The sequence below is a fragment of the Neovison vison genome, chromosome 4, assembly GCF_020171115.1.
Source record: "Neovison vison isolate M4711 chromosome 4, ASM_NN_V1, whole genome shotgun sequence".
NCBI classification, from domain to species: domain Eukaryota; kingdom Metazoa; phylum Chordata; class Mammalia; order Carnivora; family Mustelidae; genus Neogale; species Neogale vison.
The window spans coordinates 21,177,396-21,189,995 of NC_058094.1; the positions used below are offsets into that span (position 1 = coordinate 21,177,396).

The 12,600-nt window shown below is 46.7% G+C and overlaps 1 protein-coding gene across 4 annotated transcripts in view; it reads left to right on the top strand.

Moving 5' to 3' along the window:
- The window catches only part of SAMD12 (sterile alpha motif domain containing 12), a 385,878-nt gene that overhangs the window by 242,536 nt on the left and 130,742 nt on the right, over nt 1–12,600 (top strand). The window contains exon 5 of one of the 4 annotated variants that reach the window (XM_044245056.1): nt 7,169–7,520. The exons of the other annotated variants lie outside the window; for them this stretch is intronic. Within the exon in view, the coding sequence (XP_044100991.1) occupies nt 7,169–7,188 (20 nt within the window). The 3' untranslated portion in view covers nt 7,189–7,520. Of the gene's footprint in view, nt 1–7,168; nt 7,521–12,600 lie in introns of those variants that run through there. 4 annotated transcript variants of the gene reach the window in all.

Genomic DNA, 12,600 nt, shown 5'->3' on the forward strand with positions numbered 1-12,600 from the left:
CAGTGCCCCCACCCCCACTTTTTACACCCACCTGTGTCAGCACACGATGGAATGTCTCACTGTATTTCAGTTTCCAGGATGACAATGCTGACTCTTCATATATCTCGGGGAAGGATTGTTCAGTTACATGGAACATTCCTTAACTGGTGATAGCATGAGCGGGACAAAGAAACTGCGGTAAGGCATATTAAAAACTGGCTTTTTCCTGGTGGCAGTTTGTCATTTTTCAATTTGGCATCTTTCCCTGTTCTTCTCTACCATGCAGATCTGTAGGAGCCTTGAATCAGGGGGGATTTTCTTGCAAGGTGCTTTCTTCAAGCATGTGGACCACATTGCCAGGTTTAATCAAAGTTTGTTTCGAGTCTTGCTCTACTGACAGTCAGAAGCAGATCACTTCTGTTGCTGGCCGTGGTCCTAGACTCCCTGGAAATCTACAGCGCCTCTTGGCCTGTGACAGTCTGCAGTTACTCTCTGGAGTGGCCCTGGTTTTGACCGGCCTAGGTGTCTTTCCTTCTTGGGACCCTTCTGGGTCCCCCAGGCCACCCTCACCTGACATCCCATCCTGTCATCTCTGAAGCCCCTTGAGTCCATTGCTGCACCTGCCATGACTCATGGCATAGAGCAAAGGATTGAAATTTCTCAAGCTGTAAAGAACTTCATTTATTTTTTTAAAGGGGGGGGAGGGGCACTTGGGTGGCTCAGTCATTAAGCTTCTGCCTTCAACTCAGGTCATGATCCTAGAGTTCTGCTGTGTTGTGACAGGAGGGCAAAGTGCTTAGAGGATTATCCGTGTGCCGGGCGGCTTGGCAAAGAACCAGCCAAGTCAGACCTTGCAGGGCCTTGGTGTAAGCCCCACGTTGGGCTCCTTGCTCAGCAGAAAGCCTGCTTCTCCCTCCTCCACTCGCCATGCTTGTGTTCCCTCTCTCCCTGTGTGTGTCTCTCTGTCAAATTAATTAATCGGTTAATTAATTAAATCTTTAAAAAATCAACAAGCCCATTTGGAGCTACTCATGTGTTTGAAGCCCTCTTCTCCCTTCACAGATGAGGAAACCGAGACACGCAAAGGTTAAGAAAGCGGATATGTAGCCAGTAAGTGGCAAAGCCAGGAAAGGAGCACAGCTAAGTCAGGGTCTGCACCCAGAACCCCTGCTATACCGCTGCTCCAGGCTCACAGGCTGCCCTGCCCAGCTTCTCTTTCGGTCAAATGAGTTATTACCTAAAAAGCTGCTGACACACCCTGAGAGTGATTTGTGTGCTAGCTCTTGCTGTCTGCATGTTTAATAAAGGGTGAAAGCTGAGACCATGGAAGGGATGTAAGTCTATACATTTAGGCCAGGATTTCCCAAGCCCTATCCCATAGAATGCTAGGCTCCAGAGGATATAATAAATTTTCCATTAAAAAAAAAAAAGTATAATGATCAAAAAGATTTGAGAAATGTCGGTTTAAAAAGTCTCTTAGGGGTGTCTGGATGGCTCAGTCAGTTAAGTGTCCGCCTTTGACTCAGATCATGATTGCAGGGTCCCGGGATCGAGCCCCCATTGGGCTCCCTGCTCAGCAGGGAACCTGCCTCTCCCTCTCCCTTTCCCTCTATCACTCCCCCTGCTTGTACTCTCTCTCTCTGTGTCAAATAAATAAGTATTTTTTTTAAGTATTTTATACTGCGGTACTTCTCAGATCCTTGAATATACTAAGGTGAATTATTTATTTTTATAAGGTGGCCATGGAACACAGGGTTCCCTGGACTTACTAGACCATTGTGTGGGGAAAAGTTCGTGAAGCAGGCCCAAGATTCTTTTCCTATGTATGAGGCTGGCTGTTGCTTGTCATCTGCCGACTTGGATTTTAGGAGGGTTCCCAGCACTCCGGTCCCAGAATGGCCCCTGTGTGTACCCTGGCTGAATGAACCATCTCGTGGATGTTGAACATTGTGGTCCTTCTGGGAGTCTGGAGTCTGGGTCCACGTGAGGCCGAGGGGGTGCGTACGAACAGCCTCCAGTTAAGAATCCCGGGCAGGGAGCCTCTCGTGAGCATTCCTGGTAGACAGCATTTCACACGATGCTGTCACAACTCATTGCTGGAGGAACTAAATGCAACTTGTGTGACTCTCCCGGGAGGGGCTATTGGAAGCCTGTGCCTGCCCTCCTCCATGCTTCGCCCTGTGCGTCTTTCTCTTTGTTGCTCTTGCTCTGCATCCTTTCACTGTAATAAAGCCTAGCTGTGAGTACACGTATGTGCTGAGTCCTACAGGCTCTCCCAGCGGATCTCCAACCCCGGGGATGTTCTTAGGGACCCCATGTTACAACCAGAAAATCCCTTGGCTCATAATGTTTCCTAACATGCCACGGCCACCAGGGTCCTGGAGCCTACAGTGGGGGCCATGATGAGCTGTTCAGTCTCCTAAGTCAGAGGCTGAGATTGTCCCACACCACCACTCCGGGCTTCCTGGTGAAAAATCCCAGGGTCCCTGAGGTCCTCATGGAGGTCATTACCAAGGAACAATTTTCTTCCTGGCTGGGACACATGGATTAAATATATACTGACAGAGCAGAACTGACGGATACAATTTCATCATTCTTTTGGAACAATTGGGTGGGAAGGGTAAGGATGGAACCAATAGCCTCGAGATAGAGCCATCTGTTATGTTCTTCCATTTTTAGACTTAGCTCTTTAGCCCAGGATAAAATTACTTGTAAAAATTTATATAAAATTATATTAGCACTTAGGTGAAAATGTATTAAATTATATAAAATCATATATGTGCATAGGAGCTTTTTTTATATATCTAGACAACCCTACTATGAGGATTTTACGGCTTTTTGAACCCCACAGATCACGACTTTTATAAGTTGGTAACTAGGAGTTCCCTGAGTTCATTCTACAGAATACACAGATGCCCCAAGGGTCTCCTGAGGGCAGGGAGGCTGCTATGGTGCATGAGAATCCAACTGGAGAGGGTGATCAGCCCCAACATGTGTTCCTCCAAGACCTTCCCTGGTACTCTTCCTCCTCCACATTCTTCATGGCTGACTTGTCCTCCTCTTGTGTTTTTCACAGCTGCCAAGAGTTATATTTGCATATCCTCTACCATGGGTGGGAACCTCACTTCCTGCAATCCAGCCCACTCCAGCTTACTTCCCTACGTTGGGTGTCTAGACCAGCCTGCCCTGTGTTTCCTTTGACCTTGCATTGCCAGCCCTTGTGGACACGTTCCCAGATAATGGCCGGTCTTACACCAAGGCCCTGCAAGGTCTGACTTGGCTGGCTCTTTGCCAAGCCGCCTGGCACACGGATAATCCTCTAAGCACTTTGCCCTCCTGTCTCTACACAGCACCCCGTGCTGCGTCATGTCATCATTGATGTGTTTTCTCTGTCATCCTTGCTCTTTTCAACTTATCTAAACCCCATGCCAGGTCTCAGTCTGTTTTCCATGAGGCGGGCCTCCACTCTCGTAACCCTCTCCGTGGACCTCCAGGACCGTGAACCCCCATGAATCTCCGGGTCTGGAGCACCTACCAAAGCACTTACTTTGCCTGTACATCTAGCACACACTGATGAAGCTCCTACTAAGGACCATCCATTGCCCAAGAAAATAGGGCCATAAGAAAAAAAAAAAAAGAATGACACAGAGCTCCCACCCCAAATAGCACCCAGTGTGGTTAAGCTTCCACGTGACGTGCCATCCCATTCTTTTTCATATGCTGGTCGTGATGCTTCTCCGCATCTCTAAACTCTCTGGGAAACAATAAATTCCTCTTGTGTTTTTTTGCATTTCCAGAGGGACAAGTGTTCATTTCTAAATAGTGGGTAGGAACTCAGGGAAAGATCTGGCTTCTCTTCACTTCTACAGTTTAGGAGCCGTCTTAGCCTCTATTTCCTCATCTGTAAACCAAGAGGAGTCGTATCTACTTAATAATACCAGAAGGGCTGACTTAAATAAGGTTCGTAAGTGCCTAGCACGGGGCCAACCACAGACTAATCGCTGAAGTGAATGGTAGCTGTAATTCTTACTAGGCAAGCCCATGGCACAAGGTGTGTCACTCTTTTTTCCCCTAGAAAAAGCCTCTGAGCAGCACCAGGAAACTTCCTGGGGGGCAAGATCCTATCGTACTGTCAGCCTTCCTGCGGCAGGTCGACCCTCAGCAGAATGGGTGGGTTTAAAAGAGAAAACAGTTATGAGTCAGAAAGTCAACAATGCCTGTACAGACCTGCCAGGCTTCCTCTGCACAAGGATGTGGATTTTTACATCCATTTTTGGCATGAAGTTTGCTGTCCCCGGCTTGCTTCATTTCCGGATATTCACCCAAGGCAGAATGGAGGCTGGAAAGAAAGAGAGAGAGAGAAAGAAAGAAGGAGGGAGAAGGAAGGAAGAAATGAAGGGGGAGGGAGAGAGCGAAAGAAAGGAGGAAGGGAGGGAAGGAGGGAGGAAGACTGGAAAACTGAGACATGAAGAGGTTTAATAGGCAGGCAGAGTTGCGTAGCTAACCCAGCATAGATTTGAAGCCTCTGCCCTTAACCTTGAATGCCCTTCAGGAAATTCGTGAGATTCCTGACCTCATCTGGCCTGATCTGTGTGCCCTGCCCCTTCTACACAACCCATTCCCAGTGTGCCCAGTGAGTCTGTGGGAGACAGGACAGCGTCTCAGCGAGACCCCAACTCCGTCATTCTAACACCCTTCCTCAGCCTGGGAGCAGGTTGAGGCAAGCGAGGTGCCCGGTGCCAAACGTGAGGAGGCAGTCAACACCAGGTTCATGTATGAGCAGACCCACGAGGCTGCTCGGCCTAATCCCAACCCTGCTCTTCTTCCTGCTGCTGGTCCTGGGACACAGCAGCTGGGATTTGCTGGAGGCAAGTACACCAAGACCTCCATCACCAAGATAACCGAGATCGGCTGGCACATGGGCTCTCCTACCCTTCGCAGATCCCATGTTTCCCTTCCTGGATGGCTCCTGCGCCAAAACTATTTTCCCCCCTTCAGAACTACCTTTCAGGACTCCTTTTTGTCCGACTTTCCCTCCAAAATTATAACATGCCACACAAGCAGAAGAAACTACAGAGATCCTCCCCCACAGCTACTGAGTGGGTTTCAAGCCCCGTGTCAGTGCCCGACTGTTGGAAGTATCTGGGAGAGAAGGCCCATGAGGCCAGGCCAGGGCTTGGTGGACGACATGGTGCTCTGGGTGAGAGCATGTTGGTTTGCAAACCAGCCCTTCTGCACAGGGGGCAAGGGGAGACCAAAGAAAGAGGCAGTCCAATCTAGATTGGCAGGTAACAGTATTAATAAGCAGGAAAACTTACACACAAGGCTTGTGTTGGGCAACTGCAGGACGAGTGGATCTCCACACCCACCCGCCAGATTCTTCAAGTCTATATAAAGGCCCTAATGGGGTTCAGTCACATCCATCCAGATGGTCTCAGCAACACCTTACTCTGTTAAGGCTCGGTCTTTGGAACAGCTCCCACTGAGGAGAGATGGTGGGCAGAACGTACATTCCAAGGACAGCGGTGGGGAGGGGTTGTGAGCATTTGATTTCCTGGGTCTGGTTTGCAGGTCATGTCTTCTCAATGACCTCTCCCAACAACACGTCCCCACTGGGCACAGAATAGGGACAGTGGTACTTGCCACTGTTGGAACCCAAGCCAACCCTCCTCATCTTACAGAAGAGGAAACTGAGTCCACAAGAGGGGAATTGACTTCCCCTAAGCTCCGTTAGCTAGCTCATGCAAGTCAGAGCCCGAAACCCTGTCTCCTGCTCCTATCATGTTTTTGAGACTGAGGCAGGGAAGCCGGGCCCACTGTATACATTCTTCTCATGTCTTCATTATTACCAAAGCTAGCACCACCTCATAAAGTGATTCCTACCGTAGCTGTGCCCAGTTTTGCTCTCCCTCAGAACTTATCGTTGTCATCAAGTCCCAGCGATGTGGGTCACAGACCACCTGCGTCAGAGTCATCTCAAGTATTGACTTAAAATGCTGAGGCTTGGGCCATGACCTGGTTCTTCTGAGGCAGGAGGTGCTTTGGTCACTAAAGTTGAGACACCGATGTGAAGCTTGTACTGTTCCTATCTGTGACTTCTTACTTGGTTTCTGGGCTCCTCTTTGGTTTTCTTTCCTTTGGGGCATTAAGTCGGTTAACTCTATCATCTTGTATTTTTAGTTCTCAAATTTAAGAAATGAAAGTCATGATACTTTTCATCAAACCGTGATTTGGCTAAGATAGAAATGGGAGAAGGGAGCTCTCAGAATGGGAGAAATTCAATTTTCCCTTGTGGGTCATGGCTATTCTACAGAAAGATCCCTCACTTGCCGACTGTTGTGTTTTCAATAAAAATCTATTGTCAAAGATAGTCAAAAAGCTCTTGAGATCTTCATTTTTCAGTTGCAGGCAAAATATTTCCAAATGCATGTCAGTACTTTCTTAAATCTCCTTTATAAGAATTTGGTTTATGGCTTGAAGGAAAGGGGACATGCTGATGGGCATGGGCGGTATCTGCAAATGTGTGTGCCTGACATGGTTTTTCAGAAAATTTGAATCTGTTGCCAGCATTTAAAAGTCAGGAGATTGCAATTTAAATTAGGAAAAGAAAAAAAAATTAAAAAGAAAGAACAGAATAGAAAAGTCAGAAGATTACAGGGTGGCCTGGATGGCTCAGTCAGTTAAACAACCAGCTCTTGATATCAGCTCTGGTCATGATCTTGGGGTCCCAGGATTGAGCCCTGTGGTAGGCTCCCTACTCAGTGGGGAGTCTGCTTCTCCCTCTCCCTCTGCCCCTCTTCCAGCTTGTGCTCTCTCTGTCCATCTGTCTCTCTCTTTCTCTCAAGTAAATAAAATCTTCTTTAAAAAATCAGGAGATTGCACATTTTTAAATTTAAATTTCCATCCTCTATGTTAAATATTCCTAATATCTCATACTGGACTGCAGTCCCACAATGCAACAACCTGATATCTTGGTAGCTACTCTCTGCAATAGACTAGGGCACATGAAAGATGTTTAGAAATTCTTTAACACTCTTCCTATTGACATGTGTGGTCTGGGTCTCCTCCCCTTGAATCTGGGAAGGGATAATGACTGCTTTGACCAGTAAAATATGGCAGAGGTAATACTGTGACAGTTTTTGGACCCAGGAGTTAAGAAACTGGCAGCATTTACTTCCTGTCTCTTCAGATACCAGTTCAGGGGAATGAGCTGTCATAGATGACGCACAGCTACCCTGATACCCTCATGCTGTCAGAAGCCCAAGCCACTAGAAGAGGCCCTTGAAGAAGAGACACATATGGACAAAGACAGAAGGTCGAGGAGCATCAAAGTGCCAGACACATGATTAAGGAGCCACCTTGGAAGCAGATCATCCATCCCCGTGAGGGCACAGCGCATGGATAAGAGACGAATCACCCAGCTGAGCCCTTCATGCATTCTGGACCCACAAAATCATAAGCTAAATAAAATAATTGCTTTAAGCCATAAATTTGGAGTAGATAACCAGACAAGAGCTTGAGTTTTGGTTTGCTCTATTCTAACCTCCATTCTTTGTCCTGGCTTCACTTGTTTAAATTATTTTATATCCTGGTTCCTGTAGGAATTTGGTTCATAATCTTTATTTAAACCATAGTCTGGAGATCCTTGAATTATGTGAACTTTTGAAAATTAAAATATTAAAAATATATATGAAAAATTATGTTCTGAAGGCAGGAGGGATACAAAGCAAAATGGAAATTTCCACGTGCAGTAGGATTTTAACTTCAGTGAACCACTTTGCTCAAGGTGAGAAGAGCCTAAGACCAAGGACTGGTCAGCTGTTTCTTAGCATTCTCTTGCTTATCTTTAGAAGTAAGTCTCATTCATCTTGGACGTTCAATGATTCCTAAGTAAGATAGCTCGGCTTTCATATTATTTATTTTGAGTGTGTATTTGTGTATCTTGTAATATATTAGAAAGTACATTTGTTCCATGACATTCCGGCCTGTGGGGCAAAAGAAATGTCTAGTTCTTTGTTGAAAGCTGTGCCTTTCCCATCTTGTACCCCCGGCTCTCAGTAAATATTTGTTGAATAAATGAATGGACAAATGAATGTGTGTTAGTCACCAAGAATACAAAGACAAATGAGACACAGTCCCTGCCCTTGAGGAGCTCACAGTCTATCGAACACAGGCAGAAAATTAAATACTCGTTATGCCTCCTGGGTAGCACATTCTTTTTTTCAAAAACACCATTTCATCTGTGTCTAGCCTGCTATTGGGCTATTCACACCATAGCCAGATGAAACAGTAAGCTAAGTGAGAAAAAAAATGTAACTGTGTATGCTGACAGGTGGTAAGGAGGCTTGTGCTAGTGCTCATCTGGCTGTGGATACAAGTATCAATTCCTTAATTTGCACACCTGAAGCTAATATGTTACATGTCAATTACACCTCAGTTGGTGGGGGAGGGGTACATATGGTGGAGAAGCCTGGAATGCGACTGAGAACTGCAAGCCACCTCCCCAGAAGACACAATCTCTGCATGCTGAGTTTAAGGAGGGAGGGAGCTGGGTCCCATCAGGGCTGTGGGAAGCAAGGCACAGTTTCTCAGAAGCCCCCTCAGGGGCCCATCAGAAAAGCAAGAACAGAATCACTGAGGCATCCTTCCATCAGGCTTGTGCTGCACACGCTGCAGAAACAGCTATGAGGCTGCTCGGCCAGTACGACTCCTCAAGGCTACCGTGAGCGCTGAAGGATTCAGGGCAAACCCCGAAGTTTTGTTTTGTTTTGTTTTTTTAAAGGAAACATGGAGGAAGGCCTTGGTTTTAATCAGCCTGTCCCGTACGGACTTTGGGGAATTCTCTTTTTTCATTCCCAAGTCTGCTGGGCAGAATGTACATTTCCCACCTTCCTTCCTTTCTAATTGAGCACTTTGTGAAATTGGACAGAGAGCACCCAAAAGCATTTGCTTAATCTTAAAGATTCAAAGATGAAGACTTCTCGTTCTTCATTCTCCCAGTGAGATTGAGCATCATTGTCAATATAGTGATATGATCAACATTGCCCAGTGTTGATTAAAATGCTGTTGGGGGCGCCTGGGTGGTTTTCCGTGGGTTTAGCGTCCGGCTCCTGATTTCACCTCCCGTCATGATCTCGGGGTCGTGAGATCGAGCCCTGCTATGGGCTCTGTGCTCAGAGGGGAGTCTGCTTGAGAATCTCTTTCTCCCCTCTGCCCCTGCTCTGTCTGCCTAAATGAATAAAATCTTAAAAACAAAAATAAAATGCTTTGGGATTTTGGAGGACTTTTTGTTGCTTATGTTAAAAAGCAACCATGCATGTGTTAGCATCGGGGGCGATGCTGGGGCTGTCGCATTGATTTCCAAACAGCAGAGCCACCTTCGAGCCCAGGGAGGCCAGACCCCATGGCGGGGAGTGACTTTCTGTCTGTGAGGTAGAACCCAATGAAATGCTTAACCAGGAGTTAATTTGCTGTGTTTGTTCAGTGGACTCTAAGCTTCTCCAAGGAGAAATCGCAGAAGGAAAGGTGAAAGCCAGAACCAAGGGAGCCAGATTCCCCTCCAATTTCTTATAATTTGGGTTTTTTTTTTTAAGATTTTATTTATTTGTTTGACAGAGATCACAAGTAGGCAGAGGGGTAGGCAGAGAGAGGAGGAAGCAGGCTTCCCACTGAGCAGAGAGCCCAATGTAGGGCTTGATCTCAGGACCCCGAGATCATGACCTGAGCTAAAAGCAGAGGCTTAACCCACTGAGCCACCCAGGCATCCCCAATTTCTTAAAGTTTTTAAAAACCATCAACATCTTAACATTCTAAGGAGAAAATATCATCTTTTTCAAGGGTCATTTTTTTTCTTTAAAAAATAGCTTTTCATCATTTCAGTATTGGAATCCAGAGTCAGTATAAATTCATTGTCTTAGGAATAAGGTAGAATTATCAAGACAAATCAAGGTATTACTCAAATTAAACAGCAAGTGCAGAAGTGGCGACTAGCGCACACAGGCTGGGCTGCTAATGGTCAGCTTCACCTAGTTCTTTCTGCCTGAGGGGATCCCCCCTCAAATGGGGAAGGACTTTGTATCTTCCTGAGAACCGCCTTTGCTCGCTAATTTTTGACTTTATTCTTCGAAGTGTCACTCGCTTTCTTTGATCTGTAGGTCAGTAGTCCATTGCTCTTTGCTGTTTCAAGTGTTTCCTACGTGACCTGCAAGCCCTGGTGATTCCAGCGCATTTAAATCTAGAATCTCACGTCCCAAGAATCCTGTCTTTCCATAGGCATTATGTTATTAAGAGAATGATAGTTTTATTGCCTTACCTGTAGGAGGTGACTGGAAGGTGAAATAAGGTTAAAGAAAGAATATCAGGGGCTCCTGGCTGGCTCAGTGGGTTAAGCCTCTGCCTTCAGCTCAGGTCATGATCTCAGGGTCCTGGGATCGAGCCCCACATCGGGCTCTCTGCTTGGCAGGGAGCCTGCTTCCTCCTCTCTCTCTCTGCCTGCCTCTCTGCCTGCTTGTGATCTCTCTCTCTCTGTCAAATAAATTAATAAAATCTAAAAAAAAAAAAAAAAGAGAGAGAGAGAGAGAGAGAAAAAGAATGCCAAGACAGCATGCTTGGTCTCCTGGCCTCGAAGGGATTACAGACACTTAGTACATGGGGACCCAGGGCAGGAAAGGGATGCTCACTGAGCTAGAAAAACAGAAATGGCAAAGTTTCATGGATTACTGGCCCAAAGCCAGCAATTATGAGGGCCCTGCTTGGTTGCCTAGTATTGTCCCCTTCATCTAGCGAGCTGAGCATTTAAAATGAGGACTAAATTTCTGAAGCTTGAGGCTCTTTCCTCCTCAATTCATGGAGACTGTTCTGTAATCATAAAAATCACAGACCCAAAAGGAACTTTGAAAGATCACTTGTCCATGCTTTGGACTTAGGTAAAACCATGCACATCCTGTCCATAAAGGAAAACAATGCACCTGTTTTTATGCATTCGGGAAAATGACTGCAGTCAGCTTCCTTTGGTAACCTAGCCTGATGCTTAATTATCTACCCCTGAAGAAAAGTCCTGGAATAGTATCAGAGTCACCTGGATTCAGAAGTCTGTATTGTCACTCTCTGGTTGTAGGATTGTCAGCAGATGACTGATCTTGGTAAACTGATTTGTAACACAGAATAAATAACAAGTCTACTTACATCACAAGGTGGTTTTTAGGAGTAAAGGGATACATGCAGGTGCCCTCCTGTTGCACTCCTGGTGTCCTCTGGTTCATGGTGGAGAGACAATGTCAAATGTCTAATCATTCCCCAACCTAGTAGATAGCGTGACTCGGCACAGACTTGGAAGGGAAGCTGGCTTGCTACTACCTCCCAGAAAGCAAGATGAAGTGAGGAAGTGTTTAGCGCATCGCCATGTGTTCATTTACTAAGGCCACCATAACACAGTGCCACTGACTGGATAGCTTGGAACAACAGAGATGTGTCAGCTCACAGTTCTGAAGGCTGGTGGCGGCAGATCAAGGGGTCAGCTGGGCCGTGTTCCATGTGAGGGCATCAGGGAGGGTCTGTTCCAGGCCTCTCTCCCAGCTTCTGGGCTACTGGAATTATGGCTGCATAATTCCAGCCTTCATGCAGCGTTCTAGTGTGTGTGTGGGTGTGTGGGTGTGTGGGTGTGTGCGTGCGCACACACATGCCCCCAGAGTCCCCATTTTTGTAAGGACACTTGTCATATTCAATTGGGGACCACAGTATTCCAGTTTGATCTCATCTTAACTAATTACATCTACAGCGCCGAGTCAGATCACATTCTGATTTACTGGGGGTGAGAACTTCCTCTGTGAGTTTTGGGGATGCACAGTTCACTTAACACGCTAGGTTGTGAGGTAGCAGTTCCTAAAAATCTTTTGTCAGGCACTATTTGATGTTATATTTGGTACTTAGGACAGAGTAGCTTTGCAGCCAGCCCCCCACGTAGTGCAGGAAGACCACTATTTAGAAAACCAAGCTGGGGCCCCTCACGTGCAAGGAGAGCAGAGAAATGTCCCAACGGAGAACCTCCGTGAAGACGGAGGCGAGAGGAAGCAGGGACACCGAAGGGTGAGACCCCAAGAGAGATCCCACTTGATCCACATCAGGAGAATTCCATGATAAAGAGCTCTAGAGACAGGGGCTGTGTGGTCTTCTCAGATCTGGGAGGTCTCTCTACGTCTAGCCAGGGCTGTGCCCCCACCAGGGGTAGAAAGCTTCTGGCCCCCTAATTGCAACGGGATGCAAAGACGTTCAACAGTCCAAGGAGAAAATATTTTAAAATGAGCCAAAGATGGGGTGCCTGGGTGGCTCTGTCAGTTAAGTGTCTGCCTTTGACTTAGGTCATGATCTCAGGGTCCTGGGATGGAGCCCTGCATCAGGCTCTCTGCTCAGTGGGGAGACAGCTCTCCCTCTGCCTCTCCTCCCTGCTCGTGCTCACTCTCTCTCTCTCTCAAAGAACTAAATAAAATCTTTAAAACAAAAAAAAGCTTGGGATGCCTGGGTGGCTCAGTTGAGCGTCTGACTCTTGTTTCAGCTTAGGTCATGATCTCAGGGTCTTGAAATCGAGCCCTGCATTGGGCTCTATGATCTGCGGGGAGTCTGCTT